At 34.8% G+C, this 17,579-nt stretch overlaps 3 protein-coding genes across 3 annotated transcripts; 1 reads left to right on the top strand and 2 right to left on the bottom strand.

Annotated features, from left to right (window-relative positions):
* Positions 1-1,434: 1,434 nt before the first annotated feature.
* ACHT2 (atypical CYS HIS rich thioredoxin 2) lies at positions 1,435-6,273 on the bottom strand. Its single transcript, XM_059577566.2, has 4 exons — positions 5,810-6,273; positions 3,705-3,884; positions 2,142-2,306; positions 1,435-1,678 (listed from the first exon to the last, which is right to left on the bottom strand). The coding sequence occupies exons 1-4, from the start codon at positions 6,017-6,019 to the stop codon at positions 1,541-1,543; spliced, it is 693 nt and encodes a 230-aa protein (XP_059433549.2). The 5' UTR covers positions 6,020-6,273; the 3' UTR covers positions 1,435-1,540.
* A 2,888-nt stretch (positions 6,274-9,161) lies between these two features.
* On the bottom strand, positions 9,162-11,301 carry LOC132166534 (Alkaline-phosphatase-like family protein). The gene has a single exon (XM_059577363.2). The coding sequence runs from the start codon at positions 11,063-11,065 to the stop codon at positions 9,548-9,550; it is 1,518 nt and encodes a 505-aa protein (XP_059433346.2). The 5' UTR covers positions 11,066-11,301; the 3' UTR covers positions 9,162-9,547.
* A 918-nt stretch (positions 11,302-12,219) lies between these two features.
* EER5 (proteasome family protein) lies at positions 12,220-16,975 on the top strand. The gene is made up of 13 exons (XM_059577577.2): positions 12,220-12,487; positions 12,598-12,734; positions 12,835-12,934; positions 13,048-13,137; positions 13,375-13,440; positions 13,715-13,804; positions 13,917-13,973; positions 14,879-14,940; positions 15,581-15,668; positions 15,988-16,064; positions 16,154-16,228; positions 16,320-16,425; positions 16,541-16,975. Exons 1-13 carry the CDS (start codon positions 12,335-12,337, stop codon positions 16,670-16,672), a joined length of 1,233 nt encoding a protein of 410 aa, XP_059433560.2. The 5' UTR covers positions 12,220-12,334; the 3' UTR covers positions 16,673-16,975.
* Positions 16,976-17,579: the final 604 nt, after the last annotated feature.

Below are 17,579 nucleotides of genomic sequence, written 5' to 3'. Positions count from 1 at the left end.
TCCAACTGTCCAAAGGGAACAAAAATTACGGGAAAAAAAAAAAAAAAATTATATTTGAAAGTGGGTTTGAAAATGTGAAAGAATTGCATGATTTTAAAGATCAAATAATAGTTTTATTAAATATTTAACTGCGGTTTTGAAATTTGTATTTTTATTAAGAGCCTGTTTGGAAGTGAGATTTTAAAAATTGCGTTTTTAAAATTTCTACTTTTTAAAATTGCATAAGTGTTTGGTAAAACATGTTAAAAAATATTTTTTTTTATCAATTAAGTGTTTGGATAACATTAGCGGTTTCATGGCCAAATAGGTAAATATTGCACCAAATATTATTTTAAGCGAAATCGAGATTTTGGTTTAAATTCGCACTTTTTCAAATAAGCACCCTCTAGTCAGCTTATAGAAATCGCAAATTTTTCCACAATTTTAAAATTTGCGTTTTAAAATCACAATCTCAAACACTCCAAAATTGCGATTTGGTTTAAAAACACAGATTATTTTTTTAAAAAGGCATTCTGAAACGGACCCTAACTATATTTTGCATTTGCACATTTTCACTCCAATCATTCATAGACCACATCAATCTAAAAATATGAGAAGTTCAATTATAAAATATTTAACACGTCCCCACAAGAGGAGAAGGGATTTGAACTAGTGACCTTCACTTCATGAGGCATCGTCCACATCAATTGAGCTATTAGGATTTGGAAATTAGGGCTTCAAGGTTTTCGGGGTCCACGATTTAAGGTGAGACTTTGAGTTAAGATTGTTGGATTTTCTAAAATTTTAAGGTTTAGGCACATGTTAAAGATTTTGTTTAGGTGAAAAGGACATGCACTCAGGGAAATAATTTCAATTGTAATGCCCAATACATTTAAAAAAAAAAAAAAAAAAAAAAAAAAAAAAATTTCCGTGGATGGTATTAAAAAAAGGTCCATTATAAGACATTTTCTTTCTCCTATTGATGACATTGATATTTTTTTTCTTAGTTCATCAGATTCCTTGTTTTGGCTTCATAGTTTGTACTATTTTTTATCGGAGTAGAATATGTTCCCAATCAAATGAATAATTTGTGTTATGTCCATGTCTACATCCATAATGCTTCTTTTTGCATAACAAAAAAAAGAAAAAAAAAAGAAAAAAAAAAAAAGCTCCGTTCGTACAACTAATCATTAGGTTATACTACATTATCGTGCGAATAAACCTTGAACACTAGAACTGTTCCTCGCCCGAATACTAGGTCGTCAGGAGATTCGAACCTCGAGCGTTTTCCATTAATCACATTCACAACCTCTTTGGCAAGAAGCTGCAAAACCAATTGTTGATCCAAGTGCCACACAGAAATTTTCAGCTTATTATTCTCATTATAAAGGATTTGAATATGAGTTGTCCTGTGGTAAAGAAAAACTATGACTTGCATAAATTCAGAACCTGCAATACAGAATATAAGTTGATAGATAGCTGACCCAAGAGGTTCATTTGGTGTGCCTCATATACACCACGGATAGAAATTAACACAAAAAATGTCTGAATTGAGGAAGCTTTACACTGATGTTGATTCTGCTGGTTTGTCCTTTGGAGCGCCGGAGGGTTCTAGTTTAAGATCCCCAACCCCCTTGGGCGGGCCAATGCTGCATCGGGCCGTGTTGTGTGTTTCAATAGCATCCTTTATCTTCTGAAACTGCAAATAGATTTTGGAGAATCAGGGGAATTTACCACATGAAAGATTTGGGCACTGATCAAGGGGTTCTTAATAATGACTAATAAAAGATAACTGATCATCGCATTGCTTTCATGCTATACAATTCTAAAGATGCTGAAAAGCATCCATTTCATGATTTATCTAGATAGTTATGCAACCACTTTATACTATACTCTTAATCTTTCATAATTTTTATAAATTGGATCTACATCTTTCAGCCATTACCCATTAGAAACTTGGAATGATATTAATTCGATGATGGGGTCCTAAAATATAAATTTCTTTCAAGAGTATGTTTTATTTCCCAAGAAGAAAATGTGAAATTTCTATTTCCATGTAGTTCTTGCAGGATGCTCCCAATAATCCATTGGAGAATTTTTATTTATGGGGCTCGACACCGGTTTCAATAAAAGCAAATGGCAATTGAAGTTAGAATACTTACCTTTGCAAGTGAACAAGAAAATGATTCCAGTTGTCCGTCAGCTCCACGATAGAAGTGGAAATAAGGAAGCACCTTCACATTCATACTTTTGCACATCGGCTTATTCTCATCAAAATTGACTTTCAGGAATAAAATTTCAGGGTGCTCTTCAGCTGTTCTGCGGAGCTGACAGATCCATTACACAACAATATCAGGACACAAACATCTCAAAACACCAAAAGTATTTCCAGAAACAGCATTAGAAATAGTAATTATTATCCACATTTTTCTAAAGTCTCAAAAGGAAGAAGATCTAAAATTTTCCTCGGACAATAACTTTTTTTTATTAAAGGTTCCTCTGAACCAGGGGCAAAAATCTCATCTCCCTTCAGTATGCTTTGTGAGGTTTATATATAATTATGCCTGAAAGCTGTATCTCAGGAAAAAGTATCTCCCACAATATTATTCTGCAAGGGACTGAGGGCATTTGGGTGTACCAAATTAATCCAACATGTCAATGTATATACCAAGTTCACAAAAGTTAATTCCTAATACATTTAGACTTTTGAGAACAATAGGCAGTCGCTTAGACACCATCCTAATTGAATTGCTTAATTCATTCAAGGACACCAAAACACACAAAACTGTTGCATTTCAAACCTATGAAAAACCACCAATTTCCATGGACATCCAAATTTGAATACACATAACAAATTTCATAATTGATGCTTCCTTTTACTTTTCTATTCGGGAGGGTGGAATATCATACTAAAAAGAAAAAGAGAACAAGAAAAACACAGGCTGCTGACAACTAACACTTTCAGAATTCTACACAGATAGTACCACAACCATAATTCTTTCATTTACATAGACTCCAAACGATACAGTTCAGGTTACCAAGAGTGAATCTGCATATCAATGCCGTGACTACAGTTTGGACTAATCTGATAAATCACATACCTCATGCGATCATTAGAGTAATAAAATATTTGCAAGATTACTTTAAGATATATCACTGGTAGTTCACCAGCAATTCAACTCTAACATGCACAGAGATCCTATGATTTGCTAGATTCAGTATAATTGTGTAGAAAAAAAAAAAAAAAAAAGCTAATAAAACTTGATTATTACTCATCAAAAAAAAAAAAAAAAAAAAAGAAGAAGTGAAAACATAACGCTATATTCATTTGGTCCTTCAAGACCTGACAAGCACACTAACACAAGCATTGGTCTCCAACATGGCAACCTCACAAAAGAATTATTTTTAAAAATATAATTTTTTTTTTAAAAAAAAAAGGCCTCAGTGCCGGTTTCACGTCCAATATGCAATGTCCGGTTGAGCTAGACTTTGACAAGGCCTAGAATGCAATGCAAAATTTTAAGTCCCCTTGTTCCACAACCCCAGGCAAATCAACACATACCCAGCTGCAAATTAGTCTGGAATTATTTAAAAGTTGTTGGAAGCATGATGCTTAGAATGTCAATAGTAGCATATTTTTGTCAACAGTGAAGGTTTGAGATAATCTCAAAAAGGAAGAACGCACTAACATAATGAGCACACAGTAGACTAACAACGGGACTTACCTTCGGGAATAATGCCCGGCAAGAAGCGCACCAGGTTCCGTAAAATTCTACAATAACTAATCTATCTCCAGCATGACCTAGGGCACCCAAAAATTCTTGTGTAGAATGAACGTCAACCATATTTGGTGCATTCTTTTCCCACCATTTTGGCTGGTCAGTTTCAGTCACAGTTGCTTGAACCTTTAGTCAAGCATACAAAACAAACATTAGAAACCATAATAAAAAAATTTTAAAAAAAAATTAGGAAAACTAACAAATATATAAACTTCAAAATAATGTCAAAGGAATCGTGAAGTTTTTCTCCCCTGCTAACATCTCATGCCAGACTTGAGTAATTCATGAAACTGCCAAATACCAAAGGACTTGTAATAAAAAGAAAGAAACAATGAAAAATGTGACAATAATTTTCAAGGGACTACCAATTTTGCAAGTTGAAGGCTTTTCAAGGGAAGGGAAACTGAAATTTTCCATGAATACCATTTATACATAATCCATGAACAGATTTTTAGAGAATTACATGTATGAGAGTTTTACAAGTTGCAATAAGTAACTGACTTTATACACATAGATACGTACACGCGCATGCACACACATCTATCAGCTAGATTTTGCCAACCTCTAGCTCACAAATCCTGTCCAGAAGGACCAGAAGTAAGCAAGCCTGCAACTTTGAGCTTGCCTCTCAGTGCTGTGCAAGATATAAAAAGCATTTTAAAGGTAACAATGGGACTCAAAAAAATGATAGTTGTTGGGTAGAAGATCATCCAATTGTAACTTTCAAGAGGTGATGATTCTAACAACTGTGCCAGAATTTTGTGTTCATGGTATTAGCCAAAAATTGATTACTACAGAAATTACTATGCAAATAAGATGGCGTATCAAAACCCCCCCTCCCGCCCAAATTTATGACTGCATTGTTTCTTGCAAGCAAGTTCACATTGATCCACGTCAAAGGACTCCCAAGAGTGACATTTTTGTTTGAGAGTTGAAACCTTCTTAAGGCTGACAAAGAGTAGGAAAATTCCCAATAGAGCATTTAGTTATAAAATAATAATTTTTTTTTTTTTTTTTTTTTTTTTTAGAATAAAACTTAACTTTTAGCTCAAACTGCACGAGGATACTAAACTTTTATCCATAAAAATAAATTATTATACAAATAAAAGCATAAGAGCATTCCCAATGGAAGAGCCAAATGTTACTTTTATCTAAAATAGCTCTTCAAATGTTTAAAAAACCCTCTACATTGGATTAGCCGAAAAAAAATGTAAAATAGATATTTGATTGGAAGAACTAAAAAAAAAAGCTAAATGTAGCAGCACTTTTCAAGGGAGCTATTTTATTTTTCATTATTTCTCTCACCTGTTTTCTCTTTTTTTCAAATCTTTTCCTACTTTTTCTCTACATGTTCTCGTTTTCCCAAATTTTTTTCCATTTTTCCTCTCACGTGTTCTCTTTTTCTCAAAACTTTTCTTACTTTTAAAATATTTTAATAGAATAGATAGAAATATAGCTAATCGGATATAGAAACATTTAAAAATGACTAGCTAAACTAGATAAAAGTGAGTTTTGAGGAGCCATATTTTTACATAAAAATATGGCTCCTCCATTGGGAATGCTCTAAGGAGCAACACTAAGAATTGAGTGAAAATTCCCATTGTAAGATTTTTTTAGTGAATTGAAATTCTATGATCAAGGTAGGCAAACTGAGATTCAGCAAATTAGCACAAACTCATCAAAACCAAAGTAATCATCTTTAAGTAAGAGCAACAATGAAACAAAAGGAAAAAAAAATAATAATCTACCTACAAACACCAAAATTTCAACTTTTTCTTCAGTGGGTCAAGTCTTGATTTCAACTCCGACTGCAAATGGAACTCCTAATTGCAACACATTATATCATCATCAAACAAATTTAACAGATGGGTTTTCCTAAATTCACTTTCATGTGCATTAAAAAAAAAAAAAAAAAATCCAAAAATTACACAACTATTAATCAAAGCTCTAGCAAAACACCCAATTGAAATACAACATGGCACAATCCAACAATTCCACCAAATGGGTCCTCATAAATTCAAAATTATATAAAAGAAATGGCAAGTGTTCACCTTGAAAGAGACCAACTGCTTTCTGGGTCTGAAAGCAGGGCGGGGAAAATCGCCGGCAGAAGAATACAAAAGAGGATAAACAACCCTCTTATCGAAGTTCTGAATCGGTGGGAGACCTGGTTGGAGACTATTCAAGGAGGACGCGAAGGAGGTGAGCAGAGAAGAAGAGAAACGCAGTGAATGGAATGGTAATCGAATAACATCAGCCATTTACAAAGAACAAAGAAACAGAAAGCAAGAGAGACAGAGAGATAGAGAACGAGCTTTGAAACCAAACTCAGAAAAAACTTTAATTGGATTGCACTACTTCATGAACATGAGGTCAAAGGCACCCACGAGACGCCATGAAAAATCTCTGGGGCTTTGGAGGCTCTTGTTGTGTGTATAAAGACTATCTCGTGGCCTCGTGTGTGCGGGTTGTGCGTGTGTGAACCAGATATGTCGTACCAAGGGAAAGCTTCCCACGATTATTTTGTTCGGTTTTCTTTCTTTTATGTCGGCCTACAATCTTTTGTTAGTTTTGTAGCGGTTGGCCGGTTACCCACCCAGGTACTGCCCTGTTTGGATGCTTCCCTTTTTTTTTTCAAGGGATTTAATGTGTTTTCTTATAAATTAATGTTATATACCACACAAAATATTTTACAAAAGTAAATTTATATATCATACCATTATTTCACTACTATTCGACGGTGACATTGTCAATTCACCATTTTATCTACCTTTGTTAAAAGAAGAAAAAAATCCAATGACAAATTTTAGTATAGACGGATATCAATATGATATATAGCATTGTCTTTATTATATACAATTCGGAAAATTGATCAAATGAAAAGCAAAATGTTAGACAAATAATTATGTTGAGTAATGTTATTAAATAAATTATTATACGACTGTCGTATAATTTGACAATATCATTGTAGTGTCCCTTTTCCTTTTCCTTTTCCTTGTTTGGCTTTGAAAAAAAAAAATAATAATAATTATGTACTAGATGAAGAAAAGATTGTCCTGATTAACAATGGCATTATCAACAATGTTATTTGTAAATTGTATATTTACATTTATAACTATGATAGTATGTTGAATTATTAGTTATTTTAAAAGTTTAAATCGATGAAAATAATAAATTTAATAATCTAATTAATACTTTAACAACAAAAATTTATAAGACACAAAAGCAATTTTTATTTTTAACTCAAAAAAGAAACAATACCTGTAAGAAATATATAATAAAATGTAAGAGAAAGAGTTACATCTTGTTATATTGAATTGTATTATGATGCTATATACTATATTTTTAGTCTATAATTGTCCAACAATATTTATATGATACTCTAACTCAATCATTGGATTTTTTTATTTATTTATTTAACAATGATTAATCTAATGGTTAGTTTGGAGTGTCAGCCTTGTTGGATATAATTATAGTATATAGTATTTTTCTGATGTAATATTTGTAGAAAAACTAAGGTATGATAATAAAGAGTAATGTTATTTGTTATTCTTCTATCTCCTGATTTTATATGGCATAACCCCCACAACATTTAATACATGAGAAAATTGGTTGTGGACCGCACTACATGAATAGTATTAAAGGTAGACGAAACAAGGTAGGGAATTGATGATAAGACCTAAAAAAAATAAAATTATATCTGATTACGAAAATTATTATAACAAAAAAACAAAAAAATGGAGAGCGTTTGTGCCGTCAACATCAATCTTGTGAGCTGACCCAACACTGATAAAGGCAAGTCGCCTACATGGTTATATTTCATTTTAAGCAATCATTGAAGATTGGAACATCTATTTTGTTAAAACTTTAAAGTTCCCTTAATTTTATTCCCAGCATTCCTTTAAATCCAAGGTTATGGAAGATTGCCACCAAGAAGTTTCAATAGGGAGTAACATCAATGGAAACCGCTCTCATAAGTAGCCAATAAGTTGACAACACGTAGTACTTGGTACAGAACGGGGGGCATGATCTTATCAAAATTAAGCTTGGCCTCTCATTTATGCTTTGGCTCTCCAATAAAAAATATTGGTTCCATTCTGCAAACTACACGCAGTACAAATTGAGTGCAAGAACTAGCATGGTCAGGAAATAATGGGCACAAGCACAACCAAAAAGTCACAACTCATAAAAAAATATATTCAAGTTGGACAGAAATTTCCTCTAAACTGGTTTGAAGGAAATTTTCTTCAACCTACTTTAATAAGTGACAAGTGTCATTTCTCACATTTTTTTTTAATATTTTAACAGTCATTTATTGTCATTCCACTAATCTAGAAACTCAAACATTAATTTTTTTAAAACCCAAAAATATTGAATGACACTTATCACATATTAGAATAGGTTGAAGGAAACTTCCTCTAAAGAAATTTGTGTCCATTCAACTTTGGCCTTGCAACAGCAATTGCATACCAGTAGTATCAAAACGTTAGAAACCGATTAATTGGTTTTAGTGCCAATAGAGATGTCCATCCACAATAGAAGTGCTATAATGTCCTCTAAATCAAGCATGCTAATAATTCCATATCATGATAATGCAACTAAGAAGCAACCCTGATTCTGAGGCTAAAATATATTTTTTAGTAAGAAAAAATTTGCTGAATGTGAAAAGGCAATGACCTGCAGTCCACATAACCTAGAATCAGATGTCAATTCCATACCATGAAAATAAAACAGAGTCACAGATGTTTATCCAGTGCTTTGAATGATCAAATGTTACAGTCCAGGATCTAAGCAGATACCAAGGAGATCCTACAAATTAAAACCCACCAATTTTCTCCTTTTATCTACCATGAGAGGATGAACACAATTATAAGACTGCAACGCTTAACAATAATCTGCCCTCTGCTGATACCAGCACAAGCACACTATGACATGGCAATAAATTGCACGGATGAGCCACTGGAAATGGAGCTAAGATTAACTTGGTAGACAGGCTTATTCAAATTATAGTTGTCGCGAACATCACCAAACAGCACTGATCAGGCAAATATATATATTTTGATGGGTAATCAAGTGCATTTTATAAAAAAGCATGAGGCGCATCTGAGTACACCAGAAGTATACATTAGGACACCAAACAAGAACAAAAGTAAAAATAAAAAATAAAAAGCAAAAGAAAACCCAAAACAGCGACGAAACACAATATCCAAATTCCCAAAAACCACAAAGAACCCTACACTGTCTTGCCTTTTCCACATGTACCTCAATTCACATCCATAGGACACAAGAAGACATGCATTTGTTGGAACCCTTCTACAGCTAGCTAACTGAATTACTGCAAAGTTTTATAAATTTAAACGACTGCAAACTCCAAGCAAATGAAAATAATACGCATCAAGAAGGTATGGAAAATGAAAAATGAGATACAGTTGTATATCCAAATGTTACTGACATTCTGCATCAAGGAAATCCTTATAGCACTACACAAAAATATAATACATAATTTTTTATGCCAGGTTCGGTTTTCACTTGTGCAGCATCCAATACTTGAAAATCAGACGATAGGAAGTAGATGGAATACCATTATTTATGTTACCAAGCATGAACAAACAAGCAGCTCGTGGGTTTCTAAAACAACTGATACTGTTACCTTTGGATGCTATCCATAACCATCCATCTTTGTGAGCACATAATCCCATTGCTTCATGTTACAAAAAATCTTGCTGACAACTGGTCCAACCTTGGGATTTAGTAGCTGCCTCCACTTAATAAATGTTTACCATTGGACTTTAGGGACTTGGCAAAAGAATAGACTTTTGAAACACTGCAGATCCATTATTGGAAGCACCCTGAATCTGGAGAATCGAAGTGACCAAATTATATATCTGAATGTTCTCAAAAGATGGGACTTTCCGTCCCCTTGCAAACTGAGGACCATGGCCAATGAAAATGGTCCTCATGGAGAAGACCGCATTGTCATAACCATGTGCTCCACCACATTCTTTCCGTTTTGTTCTCTTCTGCTCCACCTTAAACCCCTCTTCTATCAACCCTATTACTGGTGGAATCCGGTCACTGGCCACATAGTGAAGCCTAGCAGGCAGCTCCTCCTTGAGATAGACTCTCAAATTCTTCCCATTCTCAACCTTCCCCGACTTCAATCCTTCATTCATCTTTGCAACAACATCCGCTGGCTTAACACCCGGAGGTGGACGAATCGCCAGCAAAGGCGAATGGGAAAGGACCCAATCAGCCGGAATCTCAATCCAAGGATTCAAATCATCTAGAAAAATCAGCTTCTTATCACACGTACCAACCATCCCATGATCACCTACCATAATTATACTAACATCTTCAAAAACTCCTCTTTTTTCTAAACCTTCAATCAACCTTCCAATCATCCTATCAATCCTAGCAACAGCTTCTGTTATCTCCGGATCATCTGGCCCCACCTGGTGACCCTGATGATCCGGGTCCTCAAAATACAGTGTCATAAATTGGGGAATTTCACTACCAGGCAAATCAAAATAACTTAAAACGGTATCAACCCGTTCCTCAAAAGGAACAGAGCTATTATAATTCATACAAAACTTATCAGGACAAGTCCAATAACCTTTCTTTACCTCAGAACCAGGCCAGAAATACGTGGCAGCCTTCAACCCATTATTGACGACGGTCTCCCACAGAGGTTCACCCAACCACCACTTAGGCTCATGGCTCCCCATGTTAAAAGCCTCACCGGTGCGTGGATCCAAGAAATGATTGTTAATTATACCATGAAAAGCAGGATAAAGACCAGTAACAATAGAATAATGGTTCGGAAAAGTCAAGGTCGGGAAAACCGGGATCAAACCCGTCTCGGCCTCGGTCCCGTTACAGATTAAGCGGCCGATATTCGGTGTGGAAGTCTTGAATTGGTACCCAAATCGGAACCCATCTGAGGAAATCAGCAAAACTACAGGACGTTCGAGCTTAGTGAGCGGACGGGCTTGGGATTCGGGCGAAGAGGAGGTGTGTGAGGTGGCAGGTGCAGAGGAGGAGGAGGAGGAGGCAGAGGAGGAGAAGAAAAGGAAAGCGAAGGCGATGGCAGCGGAGAGAGCAATGCAGGTGATGAGAAGGAGGGAGATAAAAATGATTGTGGTTGTGGTGGGTTTGTGAGGTGGGTCTTTTGGTGAAGAAGAAGAGGAAGAGTCGGTGTTGAAAGAAAGCAGCGCCGTGGATGGGTTCGATGAGTCTTCTTCTTGGGTTGGTAATGGTACTGGTGTAGGCTTTGCTGGAGCTAAGATGGACAAAGAATCAGAACCCATGTTCCAAAAATTGGTCTTTCTCTTCCAAATCTTCTGGTTTTTTCCAGCTTGATTTGAAGGAAACTCAAGGTTCTAAGATGCGTGTTCTGTTCTTGTTTGTAGAGAGAGAGAGAGAGAGAGAGAGATTGGAGTGAAATGCAAGGGTTTGGTTTGGTCTGGTTCGGCTGCTTGATTGTTGCAGAGTTGCTATCTCGGATGGGTTACTTTCATTGAATAATGCGAGTGGACTAGGTGAGTTTTATACTTTTATGGAAAGAAGTTGGCTAGAGAGAGACAGAGATTTCTTTTCTTTTTTTGCAATATATATATTTTTTAAAACCAAAAGATGGTGATAAGTGATAAACTTTTCAAAATTTTCAAATGATTTATTACTATTTCATAAAATTTATTATTTAAAAAAATGCGTTACCAAATCATGAGACAGTAACACATTATTTAAAAGCCAATTTTTTTAAAAAAAAAATTGAAAAGTATAGCATTTCTCTTTGTTCATAAGCAATGAGATATTCCAACCGATAAGTTTTTTGGTCTGCATCAGAAATTGCATTATGCGAATCATTTTTTGGCTGTAAATAAGATACAGAAGACCGGGTCATTTTTACTTTTTTAGCCCATTTTCTAATTACTATTTGTATTTTTTGCATCGTGATTCGATTAAAGTTTGTTGTTCGGAGCCCATCCCTTCCTAATTTTTTTATTTTCTTGTAACCATTTATCAATTTGCCTAAAAAAAAAAGCTCTTCACTCTTCACACCCGTTTTATATATGCTTGTATACACTTATGTGACTTTTTTTTCTTTTTTTTCTTTTTTTTTTTTGTGGTAATTCATGTGACTTGTTTTAAGTTGTTTACTAATGTAAAATGAACATGAAGAATGTTCATTGATCTGTTGATAGGATTTAATAATATTAATTTTTATGCTCATTTTATACGTATTTTAAATAACTCTTTATATTGACTATTAAAAAAATAAAAAATATATCATTTAAAATACACAATGTCACTAGTATACTCTTCAACAAAACGACTTGAGCAAAAGTACGGTGGATATGCAGGAATACCGCCTCAACAAATGGAACGTCGTCGTTCTGCCTTTAAATTCCGTAGAGCCTTTTACCCTTTCGCGGAGTTCATTTGTAGCGGCGGTGACTTTTTTTTTTACAGCGACACAAACCACCTTCTGACCTTCGTTCGTATTTTTCTTGCAGGATCTTTGCTTTACTATCCGTTAGGGTTTTTGTTGAATCCTCAACTTTGAAGAATTGAGCATGGAAGAGGCATACAGGCGAATCACAGAGTACCTGAACAGATTCTCTGACGCCGTTTCGTCCCAGGACGGCGCTTCTCTAAGCTCCCTCCTCTCCCTCTCCTCCAACCACCCCTTCCTCCTCTCTCTTGCCGACTCTCTCATCCTCTTCCAGGTCCCCCCCTCTCTCTCACTCTATATGTATGTGTGTGTGTGTGTGTGTGTGTGTGTGTGTGTGTTTATTGAAGAATTAGGGTTTTTTGTTTTGTGAAATTGTTGTTACAGGACGCGAGTAGAGTTTTTAAGCAGTCAGAGAGGTTCTCTCAGTACAGCGAAATCATCACCCATCTATTTCGCTCTCTGCAAAATTACCGACTCGGAAACCTCGTCGATGCCTACCAAGCATTCGAAAAATCTGCCAAGTAAGTTTTCCCCCCAAAATCCCTTTCACTCTCAGTCACTCAAATTTCGTTTAGGTTTTGGGGAATGATTTCGATCGATAAAAATTTGAATTGAATGCAGTGCTTTCATTCAAGAGTTTCGGAATTGGGAATCAGCGTCGGCCTGGGCTTTGGAGGCTCTGTATGTGCTCGCTTACGAAATTAGGGTTCTTGCAGAGAGAGTAAGATGTTCTTTTTTTTTTTTCTTTTTTTTTTTTATCAACTTGTGGTTATGTAGTTCTGTTGGAAATTGTGTGTTTTGGGTACAGCTAAATAAGAGTCTTGTGTTTTATAGGCTGACAGGGAATTGACTTCGAATGGGAAAGCTCCAGAGAAGTTGAAGGCCGCTGGCTCGTTCCTCATGAAAGTTTTTGGGGTTCTTGCGGTACGATTTTGTTTAAAAATGTGTGTTTGATGTGCGAAATCATGGAGCCAATCAAACTCTTAGTATTGTTTGTTGCTCTTTTCCCTGGGTAAACTGTGATTAGGACTTAGGAAGGAAGTCAACATTATGTTTTCAATCTGCAACTCTATAAAGTTGTTTAGACTTCAAGAAATTCACAATAGTATGTATTATGAGTTGGGTTTCCTCTAATTCTTTGAAAGGATGTGTATATTGTAGGGAAAAGGCCCAAAACGTGTTGGAGCATTATATGTGACTTGCCAGTTGTTCAAAGTTTACTTCAAGGTGATATTTATGTTTTTTTCAGCTTAGTTTATTGTTCCCCTGGCGTTTGGTTCTATCTTTTGATTTGTTTTTGGTAGCATGGCGAGTTAAAATTTAATTAAATGAGACTTTATTTTGAGTTCATGGCGAGTAATGTTATATTAAGACCTCAAGAGAAGAGCAATGTGAAAGATATGCATGATTTAACTATTAAAGGTGTCTTGACTCTTCTTAAGTGCTGAAGGAAGAACAAGCTGAGTTACACAACGATAACCTTTCTTTCACTACTTTGCAGCTTGGTACAGTTCACCTTTGCCGCAGTGTGATAAGAAGCATTGAAACTGCTCGTATATTTGATTTTGAGGAATTTCCTAAAAGAGACAAGGTTAGAGTTTAATTTTGGTTGCAAAACAAATTCATTTACTTTCTCACAAATTTTGATCTCAAGTTGCAACTATTTGCTGCTAAGAGGCTGAGTATCATGGTATTCTATTCAGGTCACCTACATGTATTATACTGGTCGTCTGGAAGTGTTCAATGAAAATTTCCCTTCTGTAAGTGGATTAAACTCCTCTTAAGTTAATGAGATGAAGTCTTATGTTTAGACGTCACTTGATATAGTTAATGAGACGAGTAAGAATATTAATTGATTTAGGGCCTGTTTGAGATTGCGTTTAAGAGGTCTAAAAGTGCTTTTAACACTCAAAAAGTCTGCTTGAAGAAAAAAGTATTCATTTGGTAAAAAAATTAAAAGTGTTTTTAAGGGTTCAAAAAGCGTAAAAATGACCAAAAAAACACTTTTCTCAAAAGCTTAAAAATGAAGCTTTTGCTCAAAAGCTCTATTTTTCAAACGCAATACCAAGTAGGCTTTTAGTGGCATCAAACAAAATCTTCAAAAAAGAAAAACAAAAACAAAGGATGCATGTGGCGCAACAGGATGCAAGCACAGTTTGGAGACCCAATGTGTGTTTGTGTGTGAGTGTCTATATATATATGCAGACACACACACAATAAGAGAGAAGCTTCAATGTGCACTTGGTTTTTTTTCTAGAAAGCGGACATAAAGCAAGGAACACTTAATTAGGCATCATTATGTGTGTTTGTGTGTGAGTGTCTCTATATATATGCACACACACACACACACACACACAATAAGAGAGAAGCTTCAATGTGCACTTGGTGCTTTTTCTAGAAAGCTGACATAAAGCAAGGAACACTTAATTAGGCATCATTAGAATGATGCCTAATTAAGTATTCCTTGCTTTATGTCAGCTTTCTACAAGTGCACATTGAAGCTCTGTTATGATGTTAGCTTGAAATAGGCTGCTTACTAGTTATGATGTTTGATCTCACTGCATCAATTGTCCTTGCACCTTGTGAATTAGACTCATTTCTGTGCATGCAAATTTTCCAAAATTAAGGTCTAATATTCATGTATTCTACTTTTCTGACCTGGCAGGCTGATCATAAATTGTCGTATGCCTTAATGCATTGCAACCCTCACAGGGAAGCTAACATAAGGTTCGGTTCTGGATGCTTGCTGTATTTATATTATATCTGCATTATAAGTAGAATTTGATGGGTTTCTTCATGATTTATAGTGTTATATAAATACATAAATACTTGCTTATGGCTGGGTAAGTCTTGATCAAGATACCTGTTTTTGGATTTATGATTGGCAAATTACTCGTGAATATTCTTCTTAATTTTAGAAAGTTCACTGATTACAAAGATTATTAAAAATGGGAAAGACAACATTGAAATTAAGAACTCATAGTGGTTCAATAGCTTTGAAATTATGACCAGGATGATGGCAATTTAGAAAATAACATAGTGTGTCCACAATCATTGTATCTCTTTTCCTGAAAATGACGGCGTTACTTGAATTTTAAATTGGCTGGTATATCTTAGACAGATTTTTTACTTGTTTGTCTCTTTTCAAGATGTAAATTCATCGGAATGTAAAATGATTTGCTGTTTGAACTACTGTGGTTTTTTTAAAGTATATGCTTTGCCTAGAAAGAAAAAGCACATGCTTTCACTGTGGAACGTCTTGGCGTTTAATAGTTTTGGATAATATAAAAGTCAAAACTTGAAATTTACAAAAATATAATTTTCTTTGTGATTGCATCCCTTACATTTTCTGTGTCCATTGGAATAGGATGATACTGAAATATCTGATACCTGTGAAGCTTTCAATGGGCATCTTACCTAAGGATTGGCTACTTGAGAAGTATAACCTGGTTGAGGTATGGCATGCCTATTGACTTTTTATTTTTTAATAACCATTCTGTGAGATATTTTTTAGTACTTAGTTCTTTCCATTAGACGAGATTTTTTGGTGTTGCCTCGTTTTGTCATATGTCTAATGGGTAATGACAACATTGATCAGTTATTTTCTCTAGAGAGAGAACTAAATTAAAGGAACCATTCTGTCCATGTGCTTGTTTGAATCAGTAGTTTGTACTTGGATTAACAAGCTTTTAAATGTCTTACAAGCATCCATTTGCCTAAAGCTTTTGTGATTGGGTTTTACATATCTAATAAACATTGCTTTTACTTTAACAGTACAGGGATGTTGTGCAAGCTCTAAAAAGGGGAGATCTCCGTCTTCTTCGCCATGCTCTTCAAGAGCATGAAGACCGGTATGTTTGCTTTTATTTTTGCAAATTTGGAGAATTGGTTCATAAAAAAACTTTCTTGACAGTTAAAACTGAGTTCTTTATTCTATCAGTTTCTTAAGATCAGGTGTATATCTTGTCCTAGAGAAGCTAGAACTCCAAGTTTACCAAAGATTGGTGAAGAAAATGTAAGTTCTCCTCTCACGTACATATACTTCTGAATTGATTTTAGCGCTCATCAGAAGATTTGTTCATGATTACCACGTGCTTTTCGTGCAGTTACATCATCCAAAAGCAGAAGGACCCTACCAAAGCTCACCAGGTGAAGTTGGAAGTAATTGTTAAAGCGTTGAAATGGCTTGAGATGGACATGGATGTGGATGAGGTACTTATTTCTCCATTCACTCTCATCTTTGGTTTATGGCTACTTACTGACACTCTCTCTAGCTGGTTGTTTTTCTTGGTGGGAAATCTTACCAAATGTCTTTTGAAATTTGTAGGTGGAATGTATAATGGCCATACTGATATACAAAAATCTTGTGAAAGGGTACTTTGCTCACAAGAGCAAAGTGGTGGTTTTAAGCAAGCAAGATCCTTTCCCTAAATTAAACGGAAAGCCCATCGAGTCATAGTACCAGAGCAGATGTTGTTTTATGCTTAAAAATATTCTATCTTGAAGGCAATAAGCATGGTGGTTTTATTTGTTTACCATGTGGTTTCTGTTATATTTGGTGTAAAGTTGCTTAAGAATATTCTCTCTTTGAGGGCGATGGGGATAGTAGTTTCATTTGTTTAGCCACGTGGCTTCTATTGTATTTGATGTAACATAGTTGATAAATTTTCCCCTTTCCCGTTGTATTCACTTACTGACATTGTGAGTTGATAGTATTCTCTAATTCTAATAATTTGTGTTTTTACGGCCCAAATTTTCTTTATATTGATTACTCAAGTGAAAATTTTATAATTCTCTTGATAATAATTTAAAATATTGTCCAATATTTTTGGCCGAATCTTTTGCTCTTGCTCTCTTGGAATAGGATTCTCTCCAGTTCATTATATCCAGTTAGTTATAGTAGAGTGGTATTTTTGTCTTTTTACTTTTTGAGGAGACAAAAATATCCCTTCACTATAACTAATTGAATACCTAATTTGCTTATGTTTTTTTCCAAATGATCTAGTCCATTCAATAAATAAATAGATTTATATTGTTTTTTTTTTTTTTCTTAAATGAATGTTGGGTCCAGATCATTTGGGAAAGGAAATTTGAAAAAAAGTATTGGGATGCCTAGCAACCCTTATTTCCATTTCAAGTGAAGTAGAAAGAAGTCAATTTGTCTGAAGAGTAACTCAATCAGTTTGAGACCACGTCTAATGAAGTATTTTTAAATATCGTTACAACATATTTATCATGTAACACTAATTATATTGTTACGATTGCTTGCAAGAAGAAAACAGTTATCAAATTTTTTTTGGAAAAAAAATAAATTTAAGGCTTCAATAATACCAGTGTCATGTGGAACATTTTGTTTGTTTTGTTTG

The sequence above is a fragment of the Corylus avellana genome, chromosome 11 (assembly GCF_965113065.1).
Source record: "Corylus avellana chromosome 11, dhCorAvel1.hap1.2, whole genome shotgun sequence".
Classification (NCBI taxonomy): Eukaryota; Viridiplantae; Streptophyta; class Magnoliopsida; order Fagales; family Betulaceae; genus Corylus; species Corylus avellana.
This window is presented reverse-complemented; position numbering and strand designations above follow the sequence as displayed.

Coding starts and splice junctions, on each gene's coding strand:
- ACHT2 (XM_059577566.2), bottom strand. CDS start 6,019: ATGGCTGATGTTATTCGATTACCATTCCATTCACTGCGTTTCTCTTCT. Junction 3,885..5,809: donor AGCAGTTGGTCTCTTTCAAG/GTGAACACTTGC, acceptor GCTTGACTAAAG/GTTCAAGCAACTGTGACTGA. Junction 2,307..3,704: donor GCCGGGCATTATTCCCGAAG/GTAAGTCCCGTT, acceptor TGGATCTGTCAG/CTCCGCAGAACAGCTGAAGA.
- LOC132166534 (XM_059577363.2), bottom strand. CDS start 11,065: ATGGGTTCTGATTCTTTGTCCATCTTAGCTCCAGCAAAGCCTACACCA.
- EER5 (XM_059577577.2), top strand. CDS start 12,335: ATGGAAGAGGCATACAGGCGAATCACAGAGTACCTGAACAGATTCTCT. Junction 13,974..14,878: donor TCAATGAAAATTTCCCTTCT/GTAAGTGGATTA, acceptor CTGACCTGGCAG/GCTGATCATAAATTGTCGTA. Junction 16,426..16,540: donor TGGACATGGATGTGGATGAG/GTACTTATTTCT, acceptor TGAAATTTGTAG/GTGGAATGTATAATGGCCAT.